We start from the raw sequence: 24,029 nt of genomic DNA, 5'->3' as shown, positions 1-24,029 counted from the left end.
GAACTTATTCTTCTTTTCGAATTCTTCCTCTCAAAAGCTAGAGGGAGGATCATTGAATTCAAGGAAGTTAATAATGAAGCGATAAAAGACCAGATTTAAACAAGTGCAGGAGTGAGTATCACTGAATCCAACTAAATCAGTGCAAAACTCACAAGCCAAAATAGTTGTTACAAATTCATACAACATTGATTCAACTCATCCTTTAATCTATGTTTCTCCTCTAAGAATCCTTGCAAGAGCAATCTAATCTTTCCTTATTGAGGCTAAAGTGATATCTCAAGAAACAGATCTTGTTATAGTAACCCAAAGCCACCAGTGAAACCCACAAGTTCTAGATGAGAAAAAAGAAACTCAATAGATCTACGAAAGTTGTTTGGCAGCAGCAATAACAGCTTCCTTGGTGATACCAAACTCCTTGTATATTTTTCCTGCTGGAGCACTTGCTCCAAATCGATCAATGCCTATGGCTTTTCCCTTGCTTCCAACAATTTTTGCCCAACCAAATGTTGATCCAGCCTCAATGCTAACCCTAGCTGATACAGAAGCAGGTAGAACACTCTCCTTATATTCATTTGACTGTTCATCAAAAAGTTCCCAGCTAATAAAAGAAACAACTCTAACAGCCTTTCCTTCTTTCCTCAGATCCTCACCAGCTGCGGCAGCAATTTCCAACTCAGAACCAGTTCCAATCAAAATAACATCAGGCTTGTTACCTGATGAGTTGTCCGAAATGGTGTAGCCACCCTTTTCAACTCCTTCAATAGAAGTTCCTGCAAGTTGGGGCAACTTTTGCCTAGAAAGGGCAAGAATTGAAGGTCTCTTCTTGTTAAGCACAGCAACTTTGTATGCTCCAGCAGTTTCATTACCATCAGCTGGACGAAGCATCAAAATATTTGGCATTGCCCTGAAGCTTGCCAAGTGCTCTATTGGCTGATGAGTTGGTCCATCCTCTCCAAGTCCAATCGAATCATGGGTCATAACATAAATAACTCCAGCTTCACTCAGGGCAGAAATCCTTATGGCAGCTCTCATGTAGTCAGTGAAGACAAAGAAAGTTGCACAGTATGGAATGAATCCAGGGCTATGAAGAGCAATGCCATTGCAGATTGCTCCCATCCCGTGTTCCCTAACACCAAATCTAACATTGCGCTCTTCAGGAGTATTCTTTTGGAAATCTCCAAACATTTTCAACAAGGTCATGTTGGAAGAGGCAAGATCAGCACTGCCACCAAGCAGGCCCGGAAGAACCTTAGCAAGGGCATTTAGACATTGCTGAGACAGATTTCTTGTAGCATCAGGAGGGCTTTCTGGAGTGTAAGTCTGAAAGTTGGAATCAAATTGGAAGGGTGATCAAAGATTGATGGAAATCAAGTTTTATTTATCTTGTACTGGTATGAAGTAAAAGTGTGGTGATGAACATGATATTTAATATGAACTTTAACACTTGTTGACATAAGATTATTTTCCATTTTGGATTGGGCATTATGCAACTATTAAGGAGATACCTCATAAAGATTAGGTGAAACCTAGAAGTTTGGCACTTTTTTTTTTTGTTTGATAACAAGCAGTTTAGCACTTTACTCACCGGAAGTGCTTTCTCCCAACCAGCAGGTAATTCACCACTAATAATAGACTTTAGCTCTGCAGCTTCCTCCTTGTATTTCTTCTCATATTCAGCAAACTTAGCATTCCACTCAGCTTCAAGTGCAGAACCCTCAGGGACATGGCGACTCCAATGCCTAATGAAAGTTAAGCAAGTTTAATTAAAGATCATGAAAAATCTCAGTAGACTAACAGGAAACAAAGATATCTCTAACTCTCCCTCCATACTTTTTAACATCTTCTGGCACATGGAAGGCATCATATGGCCATCCAAGATTCTTCCTTGTAGCATCCACTTCTTTAGCACCCAATGCACTTCCATGAACACTGTAGGAGTTAGCCTTGTTTGGAGAACCATATCCAATGGTAGTGGTTACCTGTGTAATATGAAATGACCAACGTTAAAGCTGAATAAAACTGATATAATACCCAACAATGTGTATATAATGGTTTACTTTCACTCACTTCACAGCAATCACATTTTGCTACTTTGACTAGTATAATCAAGTTATATATATAATGGATTGGATAAATCCAATTAGTTCAATCTCCATTTCAAGTAACTGACCTTGATCAAAGTGGGTCTGTCTTTGACAGCCTTTGCTTCCTTGATGGCTGCACGAATTTCATCATAGCCAGTATTTCCGTTCTTCACCCAAATTACATGCCATCCGAGTCCCTCAAAACGTTTATCCACACTCTCAGTGAATGCAATTTCAGTGTCACCATCAATGGAGATATGGTTGTCATCATAGAAAGCAATAAGCTTCCCTAGACCCCAATGCCCAGCAAGTGAGCATGCTTCATTCGAAATTCCCTCCATTTGACAGCCATCACCCAATATACAATATCTGTAGGAAAACAATAAATAAAAAAGAAATGTCATTAGTAAAACACCAAGCAAGCAAGGCCTTACAAGTTCATAGATCACAATGTAGAGAGAGCGAGGGGGTAGTGAACAAGATGAAGTTATCTTACGTGTAATGGTCAACAATCTCACTGTCAGGCTTGTTAAATCGTGCGGCCAAGTGCTTCTCAGCAAGTGCCGATCCAACGGCATTGGCAATGCCTTGACCCAGAGGGCCTAAACAAAATATGAGGATAATTGGGTTAACATACAGAACACAGCAAAAAAACTCATATTAATAACAAAAACTAAAGACATATTTGAGTCTCGGACCTGTGGTTACTTCAACTCCAAGTGTCTCAAAGTTCTCAGGATGTCCAGGAGTTTTGCTTCCCCATTGTCGGAAACCCTTCAAGTCTTCTTCCTATTATTCAACCCGGACATAACAAATTCAGCATAATGAAGATCCCACAGCTAAAAGGTTAATATGAACTTTTGGTGGGGATATATCACGTCACTTCTCATCAAAACAGATAAAACAAATTGTTACACAAATTTTTAAAGGATTCTAAACAGTTTCACTAATCAATGAGAATGAGTTAAACAGATGGTAGAACAGCAAACAACATTACTAATACTACATTATTGCAAATGCAGATGACATGAAGATCACAACAATTTGAAATCCATCCTTGGAATTTCAGGAAACAGTTTTTCAAGCACAGAATTGGATGCTCATAGATCCAATTCATTCCCAATATCAAAAAGAAAAGGAGAAGGAAAATTCACCTGAACACTATCATACCCTGCAAGGTGAAGAAGAGCATATTGAAGCATGCAGCCATGGCCAGCAGACAAAATAAAACGGTCACGGTTGAACCAAGTGGGGTTCTTAGGATTGTACCTCATGACCTCATCATAGAGAATATGACCCATTGGAGCACAACCCATTGGAAGACCAGGGTGACCAGAATTAGCCTTCTCAACAGCATCAATGGAAAGGAACCGAATGGTGTTGATGGATTTCTCTACAAGAGAAACCTCAGTAGTCTTGTTGAGTGTCTCAACAGCAGTGGCTCTAACAGTGTTGCTAGAACCAACCCTGCGACGTGAACCTGAAGAGGAGGTAGCTGGTTTGCATGAAGAAGTGGAAGAATGTGACTTGAGGCCAGAGAAAGATGGCATGGAGAGAGTGGAAGTGGAGAGTGAAGCACGTTCAGAAGAAGAATTGAAGCCATGAAGGTAAACAGCACGGGCCAAAAGGGCTTGGGATAGATGCAAAGAGGAAGAGGAAGCCATGGTTTAGAGTTAAGAGTTTGATAAATCAACAACCACTTGGGTTGTTGTTGTTGTTGTTGTTGTAGTAGTAGTAGTAGTGAAGAACAAGAGTGTTGAGTTGAGGTTGTTGTTGTTGTTGTTGTTGTGAGTAACAGAGACAAAGGGAAGGTATGCACGAGGTGGATGATCTATAGATTATTAATGTGATCCACAGGCTGTGGAGTGCGGACAATCTTAGCCTATGATTGTGGCTAGCTCCTTCCTACTTCTCTACCTCTCAATCTCAAACTCAAAAGATAAAAAAAAATTATGATAATCTATTTTATAAATTTATAGTAGCATATTCGAATCTTGTTCTTTTTCTTTTTATAATGAGAAAATAATTGTATCGTTGGCTCTTGCTTTCGTATGAAGTTAAGGGAAATGAAAGTATAATATCGCATAATACAAGTCTTATAATTATGTAATTTTAATATTATATAGTTATAATATTTTTTTTTTCTCTTTAAAACTTGTCAACTTGTCGATTGATGTAGAAAGAAAAAAAAAAAATTTAATATTATATCTATATATTATACAAAATACATAGTTATAACTTATAATGACATGATAAATCTTACATCCTACAAAAAGACATGTACCCATAGTTTTCTATATTCACATATTGTTCTCTTTCTTTTCTATAAAACCAATCTGAGTGTTAAGCTCTCTCTCTTTTTCTTTCTATAACAACATATATTTTTTAAAAGAGTTTTAAATCGTATATCAAGTGTGTATTATTGTGAGTGTACATGATTAGGTAAGAGATCATAAACTTCTCCAATTGATTTTTTGTGGTTCAACTCGGAAAGGAACTTTGATACCGCTCCACTTTAAGTTTTCTGAGCAATAACTTTCCTCTTCTATTTTTATTTTTATAATGACATATGAATTGTATCTTTTTTCTCATATCATTTATTGTTATATATATATATAGGGGAGAGATCATTTGACTCCAGAGTAAAACTTATAAATCTTACTCTTCATCTTAGCCGTTGATTTCCGTCCATCCAACGGTTATAGTTTAAGAAATTAAATTAATTAATTAATTATTAATTACACCATAAATGACAACCGTTGATTTTCGTTCATCAACGGCTGAGATAGGGAGTAAGACTTAAAAGTCTTACTCTGGACTCAAAAGAACCCTCCCCATATATATATATACACACACATATATATATATATATATATATATACACACACATATATATATATATATATATATATATATAATTATATATATGTGTGTATATATATATATATGGGGAGGGATCTTTTGACTCCAGGGTAAGACTTACAAGTCTTGCTCCCCATCTCAACCATTGATTTCCGTCCATCTAACGGTTATTATTTATTTGAAATTAATAATTAATTAATTGGGGGGAGGGATCTTTTGACTCCAGAGTAAGACTTACAAGTCTTACTCCCCATCTCAACCATTGATTTCCGTCCATCTAACGGTTATTATTTATTTGAAATTATGGGGAGGGATCTTTTGACTCCAGAGTAAGACTTACAAGTCTTACTCTCCATCTCAACCATTGATTTCCGTCCATCTAACGGTTATCTATACCAATTAATTAATTATTAATTTCAAATAAATAATAACCGTTAGATGGACGGAAATCAATGGTTGAGATGGAGAGTAAGACTTGTAAGTCTTACTCTGGAGTCAAAAGATCCCTCCCCTGACTCCAGAGTAAGACTTACAAGTCTTACTCCCCATCTCAACCATTGATTTCCGTCCATCTAACGGTTATCTATACCAATTAATTAATTATTAATTTCAAATAAATAATAACCATTAATTTCAAAAGATCTCTCCCCTATATATATATATATGTGGAAATAAGACTTTTCATGTTGTATGAGAAGTCTCCTCTCCTACCACTCTCACTTCAATGTCCGTGCCAATCACTTTTTTATTTTTTATTTTTTCTTTAAGATGGGCACCACCCCTTTCTCTCTCTATGAAAACTTGAATTTATTATGCAACATGAGAAATTACAAGCCCTATATATATATATGGGATATGATCAATTTACACAGGTGTAAGAATAATGATTCAGAACCAGGTGTGCATGGGTCAGGTCGGATCAGGTATTATATATATATATATATATATATATATATATATATATATATATATATATATATATATATATATATATATAGACCCGACCCGCTTTAATATGATCCAAGTCAGGTTTGACTTTGTTTGGATTTTTTTGAACTAGTTCAGAACCAGGTCAGATTTGATCTGACTTGGTTTCTGAAGAGGGTCTGACTTGGTTTCTGAAGTGGGTCAAATCCGACCTGACCCATTTTTGCCTTGGTTTCGTCATAAAATTTCGTCGAAATTTCTACGTTGCAAACGACGAAGATTTCGTCACAAAATTATTTTTTCGTCGAAATACTTTTTGTCAAAAAGCAACGAAATTTTTTCTCTAATGATTTTTTTTTAAAAAATTAATAAAAATTAGTTTCCGTCAAAAGTTTTGACGAAAATGATTTCCTCCATCAAATGTTTTAAACAAAAAAAGAATTCCGTCAAAAATTTTGGCAGAATGTTTTTGTTCAAAATTTTGATAGGAATTTGTTCTCATGAAAATTTCGACAAAAATTGTTTTAAGGGAAATGTTTCATTCGAAACTTTCGACGAAATTTAGATTCTCTAAAGAATTTTGACAGAATATTTTTTCCGTCAAAATCTTTTATCCAAATATTTTTACTAAAATTTTTGACAAAAATGTATTCCGTTGAAAATTTTGATGGAAATGTTTTTTATCAAAAGTTTTGACGAAAATTTTCGATGGAAATGTGTTTCGCTAAAAATTTTGACGAATTTGTTTTTTGTCAAAAAGTTTAACGAAAATGTTTTTGTCGAAAAATTTCGCCGAAATTTGAATTCTGTAAAGAATTTTGAGGATATTTGTTTTCGTCAAAAAATTTCGATGGAAATATGTTTCGTCGAAATTTTTGATAAATATGTTTTTTTGTGAAATATTTTGATGAAATTTAGATTCTATAAAAAAATTTGACAAAAAAATTTTTTCGTCAAATTTTTTTACAAAAATAATTTTAGTCACAAATTTTGATGGAAATAGTTTCCGTAAAAAAATTTAACGTAATTATTTTACGTTAAAACTTTTCTTTTAATGTAATTGTTATTTTTTTTTCTCTTTTTTTTCACATAATGGGTATGGGTCAAGTTTTGGGTCAATAAGTTATTATTAAAACAAGTGAAGTGTAAAACTGATCCAAATAAAAGTGGGTCATTATTTAACACCAGTTGAAAAAAATAAGTATTTATAGGTCAGATCTAGGTCAGATCAAGAGCAGTGAACTAATTTTTTTTTCACACCCCTACTTGAAAGTGTTTAGTCAAGGATTGAATTTTTAACCTTAAAATTCAAAGAGAATTACTTTTAACCACTACAACCAACACATATTGAGTTCATTTTCATATTTTGAAATAGATGATAAACCATATAATAATAGTAGTATAATCATATAACGAGTAGTTAGCTTAATTTTTTGTGAAGTTTATTTTAATTGCCACTGATTCTAACATATTCAAATAACAATATCAATGTTAAAGGAATTCGAAATTTGGCACTTTTTATCTATTGATTTTTTTTTAAAAGTATATACACAAAATATTCTAGCACATGCCAATACTTTGTTTTATCTGCTTGTTTAGATAAGCTGGTTAAATCTTGCTGACATCGGAGCAGAACCACAAATCTTCAACCGCTTTGAGTGGCAACTATAATTTATCAAAGATAACCAAAAAACAAAAAAACTTTAAGCGAAATGTAATCAATATGGGAAAAATGTTTCCACATAGAAGTTATCTGCATTTATTTCTAAAACGACGTCGTTTTGATATTAAAATTTTAAAAAATTATAAATATAAAGACTATTATAACCCTAAAATAAATTAAAATTACAAAAATACCATGATTTCCGTCCCAAACGACGTCGTATTGGCTTACCGCAGATAACTTATATGCAGTAAAACTGCAGAAAAAACGAACCCAATTAATATATATATATAAATTGTATAAAAAATGTAATTATTTATAAAGTATTATTAACGCATGCCTTAGAACACAGGATAAGAAATTAAAAGTATAAATTATGAAATAAAAAATAACTATTTAGTATTTTAAAAACTAAAAAATATTTAATATTTTATTTTGAAGTGATTAAATAACTAATAAACATCGTCTGATTTCTAAACCTCATTTTTTTTAATATTTGATTTCTAAACCTCTTTCCCTAATAGATCCAGTTTAGGTTTGTGTAACATATGGGCCAGCCCACATACCCGTAATGACGATAAGCCCTAAAACTGTGGGTTGCTGAGGTCAGCTTCACAGCCCAATAGGGAATGGCCCATTCATTTCTTCAAAGTCAGAAACGTCTCTCTCTCTCTCTCTCTCTCTCTCTCTCTGCTCTGTTCTGCTCCCGATTGCCGCGATGTTGCGGAGGAGTTCTGTTACCTCCTTGTATTCCAGATTTGTACGTTCTTCTTCTTCTTCTTCTTCTTCTTCTTCTTCTCACAATCTGAACAACCTTAATCATCTCTGCTCCACTTCTTCGAATCCCAATCTCTGCGCTTCATCTGCACTTGATCTATCAGCTTCAGCGTCTAAAGTTACTGACCTCGTGTCCTTCACTCGCCACTATGGAAGGTGCTATTGGGAGCTTTCCAAAGCTCGTCTCAGGTTTTGTTTCTAAATTCAATTCATCTCTTTTTATAGATTTCCCTAACTGCGTCTTTAACAGTTATGCTATTTCGTGCGTATGCTCTGATCCTTGTTTTAAATTAAGGGGTTAATTTATCTTATTTCCTATTATTCAATAAATTAATAGGACACGCCACTGCTAACTGCGTTGCTTTCTTCTCCATCTTTGTTCATTAGAGTTAAATCTTCATTCCTCTTTCACTTCATTTCATCATCTTTGGACGTAGATGCTAGTTATAACTTGTAATATATGAAAAATATATTCTAATGATTGTATCTTACAATAGTTTAGCATATCTTATTTGACTAGGATTTGGAGTCTAATATTAGTGTTAATTGGGATTAGTGCCTTGTATCTCGTCAAATCAATACCAATTTTTATTATCTCTTTTCTACCTAAGTCCTATTAATTTCAACAATGTCCTCTTGACTTTTTGAACTTTCACATGCCATACATAACAATCCGCTATCTTTCTCGCTAGCTTTTGCACGCCTATTTTGTTTGAATTTATATTTTTTCCATAGCATTTATTGTGCTGAAACGCTTTCAATTTTTTTGTTATACAACATACAACAGCCTCTTTGCAAATTATGCAAATGTAAGGCTGCGTACAAAGATTACCTACACCCCACACTCGCTAGTCGAGTTTAAGTGAGAGTGATTTTAGTGGTTTTTTACAGCATACAACATTTTGATTAATCATTTTCTAACTCAATTCCAGCATGCTTGTTGTTGCAACTTCGGGGACTGGATTTGTCTTGGGGAGTGGTAGTGCTGTTGACCTTTCGGCACTTTCTTGGACTTGCTTGGGCACCATGATGGTTGCTGCATCTGCTAACTCTTTGAATCAGGTTGGTTCTTGAGGAGAACATTGTCTTACTATACTGTTGTCTGTTGTGTGTGGTTTGTTTTTCTTTTTCTTTTTTTTCTTTTTTTTTTATAATATTAAACTGTGTGGCTTATTTTACTTTCTCTTGAGAGAGTCAGCAAAATTAAGAGCACATTCTGTGCACAAGAATGATGATTCCGTTCTTACTTCCATTCCCCTAGAATGAGCATTCCTTTATTTGGTACAAAAATGTCATGGAATTACCATCTGGTCCCAACCCTGTTCCCAGACATATGAATCACCATTCTCTCCTTCAGAGGTGGGAATGCTGGTTCCTAACTGGATGGAATGAATCTTTTTTCTTTTTTGGTTTCTCTTTCCCATATATCCCAGTCTTTATACCTAATGAAAAAAGTTCCCTCATATAAACTCATCTAAATCTTCCCGTACATTTTTTTATTCTTACTTGCAACTCTCTTCTATAGTTGTTGTTGTTCCCACTTTCCTACGGCACTGTTATGGTTGCAGTAGGACATATTATTATTGTATAGTGACCTTTTAACTAGATGACTAGATTTTTCCTAAAGTGTGTGTTTTTTCATCCTCCCCTTCCATCTCTTAAGATTCTTGGTCAACGTAAGATATATTCCATGGTTATGTCTTTTAGGTGTTTGAGATCAATAATGATGCGAAAATGAAGAGAACATGTCAAAGGCCACTACCCTCAGGACGCATTTCCATACCTCATGCAGTCAGCTGGGCATCTTCTGTTGGTTTAGCAGGCACAGCTCTGCTAGCAACGCAGGTAGTGAAACAAATTTGTTTACTTCGTTGGTTGTATGTTTTTCTAGTGTAAACTGTTGACCTTCGAATGTATTTCTTACCGAATGTTTCATGTAATTTTGAGTTGAGGGACTAACATTGCTTCTTTATGACAAGGTTGTTCCAGGCTAATATGTTAGCTGCTGGGCTTGCTGCTTCCAACCTGATACTGTATGCCTTTGTATATACTCCATTGAAACAGATTCATCCTGTAAATACATGGGTGGGGGCTGTTGTTGGTGCTATTCCACCACTTTTGGGGTAAATTTTTTACAAGTTTTCTTTTGGCTCTCTTATGTATTGCAAATTTCAGAATGCTTGAGAGATATATTTAAGTGTTTTTTTAATCTTTTGACTATTTGAAATGTAAAATCCCTTTGAAGTTAAATTGTTCTATGCAAGATTGTCACGGAGAGAGTAAGATTTGGCGTAACTTAAAATAATCAGGCCTTTTCAAAAGCTCAACCAAGCACAAAAAACGAAAATGTTTTCCTGTCTCTGTTTTCTTACTATAGTTTCCATATTCATAAAATGAAATTAGGAAACAAAATATAGGAATATTTTCTTTCTTGAATGTTATAGTAAGTGACATGCCAGCCTCTTGTTTCATCTTTCCTATCTGATATAGAGGAGTGCTCAATCCTAAAAGCCAGGCTTCTAAAGGGGGGAAGCCTCTACTTTAATCCCCAAACCAATATGGGGGGAGTCAAGTTCCCGTGTCATTATTTCTCCAATGTTATGGAGTCCTGTGTGTGCGTGCACACAAGAATCCACACACTAGTTTGCATACTCTGTCGTGAATGAGTAAGCATATTTCTATTGATTTTGACTGCTTGATATCAAATATATCTCTTATGTATTTCTTTCTGTGGTAGGGAGACTATTTTTTTCATGCTGATATTTTGTTTAAGTCGAGTTTCCATTGCTAGATAAAAAATTTATTCAACTGATATATTGACCTTCTATTGCTGAATGTGTTATTAGTATTAAATAATTGGCAAAGATTTATTGTAAATCTCATCGTCATCTTCGTGTCTTTGCTGGCCCTCACCTTTTTGTGGTTGATTTTCAGATGGGCTGCTGCTTCTGGTGATATTTCATTAAATGGATTGATTCTTCCAGCTGCATTGTATTTTTGGCAGTTACCACATTTTATGGCCCTTGCCTATATGTGCCGAGATGATTATGCTGCAGGAGGGTATGTTCATGTGTCTTTGTTTATAGTGACAAAAATTTGTTTCATTAAACTATTTTGGTGCCTCCCTAATACAAAACTTGTTTAAGTGGTGGATACCTTTGTTGATGGGGAATTTTCTCTGTTGGAAGCCTATACTTTATGACAGTGATGCCGCTTTGGTACTCAATAATTGATTTATGATTTTTACTAAAGAAATAATAATCAAAATTTCATTTTGGTGATTATTTGTGCAATCAATATCCACCTATAAGTCCTTGAACATGTAAACAAAGAATTGGATGGGTTTAATACCAATCTGGTGCAGGATAACAATTAATTTTTATTTTTATTTTTTAATATAGGAACTTGATAACAACTTAAACTATAAGGAGCTAGAAATTTTTGAAAACGTATAGAGACCTAGAGATTAATTTAATCAAATTTATATTAGCATTTAATAGAAATTTCTTCTTTTTATACTCATTAAATATGGAGTTTATTATACTGATTGCTGCATATGGCTGATGGTCTACAGTCTGCCCTCTAAAATATCTTCCATTCAGTTACTGATGGTCCAAACTATATGATATCCTTTACTTATTGCCACGTGTCTTGCACATTTAGGTTTAGGATGTACTCTCTTGCTGATCCAACTGGGCGGAGAACAGCGTTGGTGGCTTTGAGGAACTCAATATATCTAATCCCTTTGGGGTTCTTGGCTTATGATTGTGAGTGGATTTTTTTTCTACTAGAAATACTTTTTTTTTTTTTTTTTCTTGAGATTTTTTATCTTAATTATCTGGTTCAAGTATTGATTACATGCTTTGATCTCGTAAGTCAAAACCTCATTAAGAAATCTTTCTTAAATAAGATTCTGACTAGTGCATTTTATGGAATTGTATGAATATTTAATAATAATAAAATAAAAAGTTCATAATTTTAATCAAATCAAGAGTATAGCTTCCAAGTCCTTGAGTTTTAAGCCTCTTCACTGACGGCCATGGTATTAGTCAGAGACAACACCTAACAAATTCAGTGTTTGGTTTTGTTAATAATGTTTGTTGCCGTTGTCTTGGGCTCTTGGCCAAACAATTTCAAACCATATTCATATATTTTGTGCTGAAAGACATTTATGTAGCAGCTGGAACACACAACCTTTAACTTTTATATGAAAAGTTTGTTTACTCAGCCATTTAAATTGAATGTCAGTAAGTGAATGGTCTTTCCCCAAATAGTTTGGGATAAAAATGATGTTGATTTCAATGAGTGGATGGCCGAAATGCTAGAAAGTTTTTCATTTTACATTTAATATGAAAAAAAAAAGGGAATGTTTTGGCCACAATGAGAATTTGAGACTCATGTTTCTGAATCTGTCAACAGGGGGTGTGACTTCTGGATGGTTTTGTCTTGAGTCCACTGTACTTACGCTTGCAATAAGCGCTGCAGCATTTTCATTCTATAGAGACCGCACTAAAGAAAAAGCTAGGAGAATGTTCCATGCCAGTCTTCTCTATCTCCCTGTGTTTATGTCTGGGCTTATAATTCACCGTCGTTCCGATAACCAACAATTCTTAGAAGACAATGCTAAGGGTTTTGTGAGATCTTCATCCTCTGTGGACACTTTAGAACTGGATGATAAAAATGATAACCAGAAGATCAAGGGCAGGCGTCCTTATCAGACTCAAGCACGTCCACCTGTTGCATATGCTTCTATTGCACCTTTTCCCTTTTTGCCTGCTCCTTCATATAACGCCCCTTGATATCTATCAGGTGTTCAGCTAACATTTTCTTATGAAGTTTTGTTTGGTTGATATATTCTTTGAAAATGGTACTCTGATTGGCTGTTTAAGCCGTAAAGTTGTTTTATTTTCTGCGTTGAAAATTGCAGAAGCATCAGTAATCTAAAATAAATCATATTTGTTTCTTGCATAGTGTATATTATACAAATAAATTTTCTTATCTTTTATTTTTATTTCCTTTCATTTCCATTCCCCCGCCCTCCATTTTCTCGAGGTTACGTGAATGGACTTCTTTTAGTTTTTGAGTATGCGAAGATGCATGAAAACGTAACGAGGCCATAACAAACAATATAATAAAGCTGCAATTAGCACCTTCAGATCAACATGTAAGAAAATTCAACGCATGGCTGATAGAGAAACTGATTTTAAGGGCAGTATAATTGCTGCATCACCCTTATAGGCCTTTTAGCTCATCAACTGGCTAATAATCTTCAAGAAAGTGGAGGTTTTTTTTTTTTTTTTTTTAATAAATCTGTCACTGTTTTTAGCCGGGTAGGACTAAAGCAAAATTTTCCCTGTGAAACCTTTTACCCTGTTACATATTTAAACCCCGAAATCAAAATTGCTGATTAAATTGAAACAACTCCTACCAATTAATCCATACGCTTAGTGTTAGAGCCTTATTCCAATTAGATTATCTTCCTCTACCTTGCAGGGAGGTGAATGGACGTGAGCGAATTCAGATGAGTTAATTTTTTTTATTTGGGCCCTCGTATGGGTAAGGGCTCTTGGGTATGTAAATTATGCTTAATCCATGTCTACCTGGACATCAGGGTATTTGTTGGAATCAATGGACGCTTGAGTTCATGCACTTAAATAGAAAAGGTAACATTTTATTTACGGGGAATGCTACTCTCATTTTACATGAGAGTAGCTCTCTCATGTTACAGAGAGAAATCATGTGGGACCTATCATTAAAAGATAAAAAAAAGAAAAGAAAAAAAGTGGATGGAATTTTCGATATGAGACAATATGAGATAACTACCTCATGTAAAATAAGAGTGGTATTTCCCTTTATTTATTAGTGACAAGAGTGGGGTCTGACTCACTTAATAAATTTTTTATTAGTAGTAACGTTAACTTCTTAACATATCATCTTAAAATATCAATGCAAGCACTAAGCACTTTCTTGAAACCAACCATATACCGATATAATTTTTAATATATTCAAAAACGCTCTAATACAAAAAAAAAAAAAAAAAAAAAAAAGTTCTAATGAACACGAATTTACATTTGGACCAAGTGGTGGTGGTTCCTCGGGAAAGAACCGAACCGACCAAGTATCAGAAGGTTGCAGTCTACCACCACATCTGAGGCTTATATCCATATTGAAAATCATGCAACACAACACTATTGTATTTAAAGGTAAATAGTAATCGACTAAACTGATAAGATAAACGACAAATATAAAATGGTCTTTTTTTCATTTGGAAAAAATATATATTTTCAATGGTATAAGTCATCTACAAGTCGTAGTTGTGACATTTCTTAATTAGAATGGAACAACATTTCTTTTCCTTGAACTTTTTTTTAGAATTCCATAATAAATTATATAGTTTTCATTTACAGTATTAGGGTCATCGTGCTAATAGTTCATAAATCAGAACTTTATAAGTTTCTCACCAAAATCTCCTAAGAATAACTTTAAATCAATTTTTTAATTTAAATTTATAAATCTTGAAATACACAATAAATTTGCATGCTTAAATTGATTTTGTAAAAGTGCCAAGAAACCATTCAAATTTTGACTAATCACTCTTCCTCATCACCAGACTCTTAATTTACTTATGAACAAGTTTTACAGTCATGGTATTCAGTAATATTGTGTAAGTATAAAATAAAACTTTTCTCACTTTGTAAGAGACCACGATTATTTTGGAAACATAAGAAAACCATAGTTCTGTAGGCCATCAGACACAAATACTTGCAATTATAATTGTACATTCATATAAGCTAGGTTACTATCATTTAAAAATACAGCTCAGCATTATGATTTAATCCTCTATCTCTATATTTGTTTAACCGAAACACCTTTTTAACATTCTATATCAAATAAATATTATTTTTTATGAAATTACTTTACAAATATTGAAAACAGTACCTAATTTAATTATTCCCTACTTAAACAATATTTACTCTTTGACGAATAATTCTAGATATGTTTAGACGTGTTACTTGTTGTTATCATTTTAACTTTGTTCATTTTGTAATTATTAAGATTCATCATAACTCTTTCATCTTTATGTACCTTCTCATTATCTGCGGGAATTTCATAACCATATTTCCACTCCTTTTATTCACATAACTCTTTCATTCACAGTTTTTTTTTTCTTTTTCAATCCGATTGATCAACAAGTATACTATCATACTTCAATTCCATTATAGTTTCGCATTCGATCACCTACTGTTGTTCACCAACCTAAGTTTAAGTTTAAGAAGATGCTGTTAACAGTAAACTTCCTACAACCTCAAAAACCTTCTCCCCGAGCTTCAAGGTTTCAATTCACATTCTCCAACACAAGACAACTAAACACTTCTCACGTGAAGGAATCTTGCATACAGTAGCATTGTTAGTCAACAATCTACTTCATAGAGAGAGAACGGAAGGAAAAGTAAAGTACAGAAAATGAGGCAAATTCGAGGCTTTAGTACTTACACAGCGCAGTCTATCTCAAGGGACAAGTTCTGGGTAACTTTATTTGCGTTTACAAATTTTTTTTACAAATTTACTATGTTCTCTCAGGAGAAGATAGTGTGACTTGTATTCTCCCAAGGGAAGATAGTGTAGTTTGTAAACAAAAAAGTTTGTAAATATAATCTGCCCAGATTTCTATGCTATAGATAAAACTTCATGCATTTTGTATTCATTATTGCAAATTTTATGGAATCTACATTCCATCGTTGAGCACCTCATTATACAAATAATGGATTTAGAATATTAGTGCTAACCTTCCACTGAAAGCTAGAGGCTGATTAAATTCCCATCTCTCTTAATCTTATTTTCGTGGTGAAGCTTTCACATTTCAATATAATACATGGGAAAATTATTTGTGATTTTTAAAGGATATAAGTTGTGTCCTTTTAGTTTTTTTACTCTATATACTTCCGGCAGTATATAATTATAACATGAAAAGTTGTTTTTCTTTCTCCTTCCTCTGTCATAGTAACTGAGGTGAAAAATGAAAAAAAAAAAAAAATTCATGTTATAACTATGTACTGTCGTGAGTACATGAAATAAAAAATTAAAAAGACACAACTTATATTTTTTAAAAGGGCACACTAAACCCATAATATATATGTATGCGTGTGTACATTTGATAATAAAATCCACCAAACCTACATCATAACTAACATACGAATTTTGACGAGTCAAATATAAGAAAAAAATTGAGAAAATCAAACTCAACGATGAACAACGGATTTCAATAATTAACCTTGAGATCGCAGCATCTTTCTTTCGTAAGCAACTACATTCACTTTCCACAAACAAGTAAGTAATTCGAAGCAACCGTAGCCAACAAATTCACATTCAAGAGAGTAATATACTTGTATTCAACCTCAGTCCACAAAATCAATTCACTAATCCAACGTCTAAACAGCTGAATTAAATCAATCTGGACATGAAATGCAAGATGAAATTCATGAAAAGTAAGCATTCTCAGAGTTAGTAAAAAAATAAAATAAAAAATTCAGGGATTGGAAATATAAAACTGATTTACCTGTGAAATAATTGTACAAGAATGCAGCAGAAAGAGCACCTATTACTTCTATTCCCATGATTGCTTTATGGCATGGTGTGTCCAAAAGGAAAAGCTTAAGATATTTTTAGTGAGAGGAATGATATGGAAAGAGAGTAAACCAAACCATATAGAAGAATGGGTGAAGGAGAGGACTTGGACACTGGAGGGAGGGAGCAGCACTTCTTCTACGTACGGAAGACTCAAATGTTCAAGTTCAATGGATGAAATTGACAAGAAAAACGAGAGGGAGTTATTAATTTTTGATGAATTTGTTTGAAAAATAGAAAAGGAAAGAGATGACGAAAATTGAGTAGATTTGTTCAAAGAAAATATTATTATCTGTCAATGATCGATCATTGAGGATGGTTCATAATCTGCACCTAGACAACGACTCATGTTGCCTAGTGCAAATAAAGTCAACGGGGACCTATAAGGTAAATACAGTGACAAAAACTTGGTGGACTTTGATAGAGAAAAATTAAGATGCAGAAATATAACTCACAATGTTTGAAGAGGGAATACAAATTTCATAAACTGACTCAAACTTAATATAAACCAGAAACTAAAACTGAAAAACATAACATTAAGAGACACATTACACCCAAATAAACTCTAACTTAATGACTCATTATACTACCCAAAACTGACCCATTATGATACCGTTAAGACTCATCAAACAACTTTAGTGCAGCACATGGCCGTTACATCAAACTTAAAAGACCATTGAATTTTCTAACGGACAAAAAACAAAGAGACTCTAATATTTCCTCCCTTAAACTGATGTTCTTGAAAAATTCAGTTTACTCCAAATCCTTTGACTTTCTCCATGGAACATATGCCAAGTAATCCCCTGAGCTTTTGAAACGCAACATATTTGAGAGGCTTTGTAAACAAATCAGCAACTTGATCCTCACTTCTACAAAAAATAAGATCAATTATACCAGCCTTTGTAAGATCCCTTAAGAAATGATACTTCACATCTATATGCTTGCTTCTCCCATGTAAAATTGGATTCTTTGACAATTTAATTGCAGAATTATTGTCACAATAAATTAAAGTTGCTCCTTCTTGCTTGAAGTGAAGTTCTTCAAGAATTCTGCCAAATGGCTTGGCATGCACAAGCTGTAGCAGCAACAAATTCAGCTTCTGTGCTTGACAAAGTGACAATTGGTTGCTTCTTCGATGCCCAAGAAATAGCACTTGTACCAATCATATATTTCACAAACACCATTTTTAATAGTGATCACATAACCCTTTTCTTGTAATTGGCCAGCACTCAATAAATTACTTTTCAAATCAGGAACATACAATACATTAGATATTGTTTCCACAAAACCATTCTTGGTTTTTATTTTAATGTCACCTTTTCCCCATTACTTTCACAGTAGAATGATCACCAAAACTCACAGTAGATTGAAAATTTTCATTCAGATGAGAGAAAGAAGACTTACTACCACTCATGTGGTTGCTACAGCCAGTATCCACATACCAAACATCTGGCTCAATTTGCTTTTCATCTTTAGCAACCATCAATAAGGTTTCACCTTCCTCCTTTTCTGCAAAGTTTGAACTTTCTCCTTTTTCTTTGCTATTTGGCAGCTTAGTATAACATTCAGATTGATAATGACCAAATTTATGACACCTGAAACATTCTACCTTGGATTTATCAGGGGCTCCTCCTCTACCTCTGCCTTGAAATTGATCATTATTGGCTCTGAAATTAGTGGACCTGCCTCTGCCTCTGCCTCTGTCTCTACCTCTGCCTCTACCCCTTCCTTGAAAATTGTTGGAACGAGTATCGGTAGAAGCCTTTAATGCTTGCTCATCTGTGTCTTCCTGTTTGAACTTCTGTTCATGCACCACCAATGAGCTCTGCAATTCATCAAGTGACAAATCATCTATATCTTTAGATTCTTCTATAGCACAAACAACAAAGTTAAATTTTGCTGTTAATGATCGAAGAATTTTTTCTATGACAGTTATTTCTTCTGTCCTGCCTCCATGAATTCGCATTTTATTGACAATGGTCATCACGCGAGAGAAATAATCTGCAATTGATTCTCCCGACTTCATTCGAAGTGTTTCGAATTCCGAGCGTAAAGCTTGAAGCTGCTGCCTCTTTGCTCTTGCAGAGCCTTGATACTTCTTTTTCATGGAGTCCCAAATATCCTTGGAAGTTTCTTTGGAAAGAATGGTTTCCAAGATAGAACGGTCAATGGCCTGGAAGAGATAATTCTTCGCCTTCAAATCCTTCAACTTTACTGCTTCATGAGCTGCTCGTTGTGCTGCTGTCAACTGAGCTCCTTCTGCTAGTGCTGGTTCAACAACACCATTGGTAACTACATCCCAATATTCCTTGGATCGAAGGAAATTCTCCATCAACCGTCACCACCATGGTAGGCCATTATCCTACCATCGAAAGTTGATAGGGCAGAAATTTGAATGATGCGTCGCCGACACAAAGGCGGTGCGATCCGACGAGTTATCATGAATCAGGAAAAAAATCGTGTGTACTCATTTTTTTTCTCTCCCTTTCCTTTTCTATTTTGCAATTGTGTTTGTGATTGAATCTATGTTTATATCAATTAATACCATTTTTTTAAGTGCAACTTTGATTATATCCCCTCCCATTTTCAATATAATATATTTGGTGTAATGTTTATTTCAAGTTCATGTTTATGTTTACATTTGTAGCAATTTTTCATTATGACGAGATAAATGTTCACATTTGCTTAGATTTTATTAGGTTCCCGTCAAAATATTTTAATTTGTATTTTTTTTTTTTAAAAAAAAAAAACTCCATAAACTGATTCTTTTGTCATTACAAATATTAAGGCATTGTTCCCACGAACTCACAGATGCTAAGTGAAAGGCTAGTTAAAAAGAGAAATTTGTTACATTATATATATTAATATTCAATTTTAAGTATCCATAAACGAATGTAATGTGACTTATTATCCCTTAATACTAGAGTATAGCTTATCGAAAATTGGCTAGCCAAAACTTCACAGGTGTGTTACTGATGCACCTGCATTACAGATGTGATCCTGTACTACAATATTAGTTATTCTAGCAGCTGATAGATTGGATGTTACTTTCTTCCCTTAGCTTTGTTTTTCTTTCTCTTTTTCCTACTAATCTCTCATATACAAAAAATAGAAAAGAAATGCTTTCTATTTCTTAATTATATCATGCAACATATAATCGTTCTAGTTTCCCACATATAGAACTTGATTAATATAGAATCAAGACAGAATTTGGAGTTGAGCAGCTTGTTAAGAATTTCTCTCCTAAAACATGATGAACATTGATGAAAAGAATAAAAGCATGCAAGAATACATACACAGAGATATATATGTGTGTGTTGTGTGTGTCTATATATGTATTTCCTTTAAGCTTCTCTCCGACAGAACTGAAAATTTTAGGAATGAATAATAATAACATAGCATAAAATATATGTTTCACAAGTTATTGAACGGAATCAATTTATGTTGAGCAATTCCGATTTACATTACATTCCTTGAGCTTGAACTTAAGAAGCAATGCTCCTTTTCCTGTCCTATCATTAGCAACTTCATGATCTGCACTTTCAGCTTTTCCATATAAATCCTCACATGCTAGCTCAGATTTAGAAATATTTTCAAAAGTAGGCAATATTTGCTGGCATCCTTCTATGACAGTTTCAGTAAAAGAAAACTTGTTCATCCTATAGATCTCCTCTAAAGTACAGTGTCGTGCTACAGCTAAAATATCCACCATTGAGCGTTTCTTACATCTCCCTCTACGCCTTCTGCGTTTATCTTTTGTTACCTTGGATAATGCCAATGATGAACTATTTTTATGAACATTAACCGAACTAGGGAGGGTAAATGTATCTGCTGATTGAGATAAATTGACAGAAACGCCGCAGTTATGTTGATTTCCCTCTTCATGTGATGAAGGGCAGTCCCGGTTGTGGTTGGTGGTGACTTTGTATCTTTCACCATCAGAGAACAAGTCACACTCATTTTTTATATTTTGTGGATGCTCAATGAGATGATGTTCTTCAGTTTTGCAACAATCAACTTCTTTACTATCATTTCGCAAAAGCATTGAGTTAGAACAACCTTTGAGTGATTCAGCAAGTGAAGTTTGGCGTCCAAAGGGTGGCAACACATCCCTGAGACCACGGTTAAGACACATCTGCAAGTACTTTTCAGGAAATGGCCAACTATGAAGGATACTTCTGTGACGGGAAGCAAGAACATACTGTCTGCAACAAAACTCATAACCTGTCAGTAATTAAGATAATACTTTCAAAATTTTTATTTCATATCTACTTCTTCCTCTTCTGTTTATCAACAATTCAACTTATGCTAACCTGGAAACAATCCTTTACAAAATCTAAATACAACTAATAGATGTTCAAGTTTTATAATATTCACAAAAATAGCAAAGAAGAAAAGCTCAAGTTATGTTGGAAAGATTATAAATAGCCTACAACCAACAGGCCCTTCAAACCTTAGAAGTGCAAGATACTGCAATTGAAGAGACAAATCTAAATATAGAACATGCAATAATGGCATAATATTCTAAAAACCCTTAATATAATTTGAAATGCATAGGTGTATATTTATGGTATTTTTTTTTTTCAAGCATATTGGTACCTTATTGAGAAGGGTTTAATATCTGCTTCAGAGCCCGTTTGCTGTAGCAGAGATTGCGAAACCGTAGCTGGGTTTTGTTGCTGAGACATCATTTCCCACAAAGATTGAAACTTTACAAGTCGATCCCAAACTATACTCTATAAATTAATTATATAACCGAAAATAATATAGACCCAGTTTTTGCCTACAGCCCCTGGAACGCCAGACATAAGATGTGGAACAAAAACTCCATAAAATCACCAAGTCCAATACCCTAGAAAACAGAAAAACAAAATTAGAAATTTTGCAAGCACAAAATCTGCATGTGGGTACCCAAAAGATGCTTAATTTATCCGGAGAATATAAAGAAAAGGGAACAAAAGATGAAACTGTAGGTGAGTTCTTCAACGAAACAAACAACAGAGTCAGCTAAACCTTGAAAACTTCAGTATTAGAACTGAGTTAGCACTAGTGATGAAGGATAGATGGGTTGGCTTTGAAGGAAATGAGTTACGATTTCAACGTTGAAAACAAGGAAGAAGAAGTAGAAGAGAGAGAAACGAACCAAACCAACTGTGTGAGACTGAGAAGTGAGGAGGTTGTAGAAATTCTCACTTAAGTGATTGTATTTTCTTTCTTTTATTGGTGTTTTTTGTTTTCCCTTTGGTTTGGTTTGGTTTTGTTTTTGTTGACTTCATTTAACTATTCCTAACAGTGTGTAATTAAGGGAGGGTTATTTTTGTTAATTTTAATTAGGTTTGCCTCTGCTGCTATTATATATATAGACTATAGTTTTAATGGGACATGGAAAGCTCCTTAACCTCAAAACAGGGCATCCTCGTAAACTTGGCAAGTCCAAACCTAAGAGTACCCTCGTCACACATTCAACTAAATTGGGAAAAGTGAAGATTTGCAGAAAATGGATTGGGTTATAGATGTTAATAAAGTAGAACCAAATTAAGCAGAATGATAGCTTTATAAATATACATATGTATATGTATATTATAGTTCTTTATTTTTATTTTTTTTGTTGGGTGTTTTAATATATAACTCAACAAAAAACAAATTTCAATGGCAGATATCCAAACAATGGAAGAAGTGGTATCCAAATCCAAACAATGAAGCACAAGGATTCTCTGCAGGAGAAGGTACAATCAACTGAAATACAAGAGAGTCTCAGATTTACCTCTTTAAGGAACACACGCAAGCGTCACCAGCACGTGCTATCCTTGGTAGACTTGCAGCTTAATATGTAAACAGTATGGTGAAGAATATTAGTTATTTGTACTATAAAGTAAAATGTAGCTAGCATCATTTGGAATTCTCCATTGCTTTACTCATTTCTGATCAATAAACAAAATTTGACTTTCCGAAAAACATAACAGGCTACAGTAAATTTAACAAAGTTTAGTTTGGTATCAAGCTTTGCATCCAGTCCAGTTTAGTGGTAATTTATGCACCGTTCTGCAGTAAATTAAAGTGAAGAGAAATGCCACATGGACAAAGTTCAGATATAGAAATGACTATGAAAAAGTAGATATGTACTACATAATTGATGTCATCACCGTAATTAATTATTGATAACCTCAAATTAAAGCTTAAGCAACATCTGATTGCACGGACAGATGCAACATGTTGTAAGCTTTCCTTCTCTCAACTATGGCTTTCCTGTTTAGACACCAATGAGTACTGTTCAGGCTTCATACACTTTAAATTTGTGAAATGGCTTTTTTCTTTCTTTCTTTTTTTAAATTTGTGAAATAGATATATACCAGTGTTTCAATTAGAGCATAAGGGTACATGGGCTATACCCACATGTAAATTAGGTTGCATGCATGCGTTGAGAATGTAAAAGTTATTTCTTTCAGTAAAATGATGCCTAGGTTTCATGTGCTGTGGCACCTTCAAAAACATTGCCCAGGGGAGAAATCTGATAAGCATATCCATCACTGTACAATATATTTTTAAGTTATGGTTCCAAACATGGACACCAATACATACATATCAATTCTACTACTTCAGAGCATATTAGCAGGCAAGGCATTCCTGTTCGGATATCTAATTTACTTCTCAGATGGTGCTTTTTGTTTGAATGAGAAAACTGGTAATTAAGGAATGGCCGTATAAAATTAATTTGATGACTGCATGAGGAACGTCAATAGCACAATGCTGACAATGTGGTACATTTGAGGATTGGAGTTCAAGAACATAAAATACCAGAGAAACTCTCTCCCTAATTAAGCATATGTGCAGATAATTATAATATCATTGCTACAAAAACATTACATTAGCTTGTTTTAAGTTTATCATGCAGATCAGAAAGACAAACATTTAATTCAATAGCCGTTTCATGATTAACAATACTATTCTGAACCAGAATCTTAGTCTTCCTTACATTTTGCTTTTTTGATGCATCTGAAGATTACATTGTTTCTTAAGAAAACCGATAAAAGAAAAAAAAAAAAATCATCATGCAATAACTAAATGCAAATTATCTTTTTGGCAGGAGTCCT

At 34.1% G+C, this 24,029-nt stretch overlaps 4 protein-coding genes across 4 annotated transcripts; 1 reads left to right on the top strand and 3 right to left on the bottom strand.

Annotated features, from left to right (window-relative positions):
* Positions 1-76: 76 nt before the first annotated feature.
* Positions 77-3,945, bottom strand: LOC133302219 (transketolase, chloroplastic). The gene is made up of 7 exons (XM_061501965.1): positions 3,239-3,945; positions 2,783-2,873; positions 2,581-2,686; positions 2,171-2,453; positions 1,831-1,979; positions 1,586-1,739; positions 77-1,320 (listed from the first exon to the last, which is right to left on the bottom strand). Exons 1-7 carry the CDS (start codon positions 3,746-3,748, stop codon positions 361-363), a joined length of 2,253 nt encoding a protein of 750 aa, XP_061357949.1. The 5' UTR covers positions 3,749-3,945; the 3' UTR covers positions 77-360.
* A 4,294-nt stretch (positions 3,946-8,239) lies between these two features.
* LOC133302226 (protoheme IX farnesyltransferase, mitochondrial) lies at positions 8,240-13,281 on the top strand. The gene is made up of 7 exons (XM_061501979.1): positions 8,240-8,502; positions 9,246-9,375; positions 10,021-10,158; positions 10,303-10,436; positions 11,248-11,373; positions 11,977-12,080; positions 12,733-13,281. The coding sequence occupies exons 1-7, from the start codon at positions 8,255-8,257 to the stop codon at positions 13,110-13,112; spliced, it is 1,260 nt and encodes a 419-aa protein (XP_061357963.1). The 5' UTR covers positions 8,240-8,254; the 3' UTR covers positions 13,113-13,281.
* Positions 13,282-17,686: 4,405 nt separating this feature from the next.
* On the bottom strand, positions 17,687-19,045 carry LOC133302217 (uncharacterized). The gene is made up of 2 exons (XM_061501959.1): positions 18,548-19,045; positions 17,687-18,013 (listed from the first exon to the last, which is right to left on the bottom strand). The coding sequence occupies exons 1-2, from the start codon at positions 19,043-19,045 to the stop codon at positions 17,687-17,689; spliced, it is 825 nt and encodes a 274-aa protein (XP_061357943.1).
* A 1,332-nt stretch (positions 19,046-20,377) lies between these two features.
* LOC133302227 (uncharacterized) lies at positions 20,378-22,096 on the bottom strand. The gene is made up of 3 exons (XM_061501980.1): positions 21,952-22,096; positions 21,538-21,790; positions 20,378-21,143 (listed from the first exon to the last, which is right to left on the bottom strand). The coding sequence occupies exons 2-3, from the start codon at positions 21,627-21,629 to the stop codon at positions 20,378-20,380; spliced, it is 858 nt and encodes a 285-aa protein (XP_061357964.1). The 5' UTR covers positions 21,630-21,790; positions 21,952-22,096.
* Between the last annotated feature and the right edge of the window lie 1,933 nt (positions 22,097-24,029).

This window comes from Gastrolobium bilobum, unplaced genomic scaffold (genome assembly GCF_033153095.1).
Source record: "Gastrolobium bilobum isolate Gb01-03AN ecotype WA unplaced genomic scaffold, APGP_CSIRO_Gbil_v1 utg106529, whole genome shotgun sequence".
NCBI lineage: Eukaryota > Viridiplantae > Streptophyta > Magnoliopsida > Fabales > Fabaceae > Gastrolobium > Gastrolobium bilobum.
This window is presented reverse-complemented; position numbering and strand designations above follow the sequence as displayed.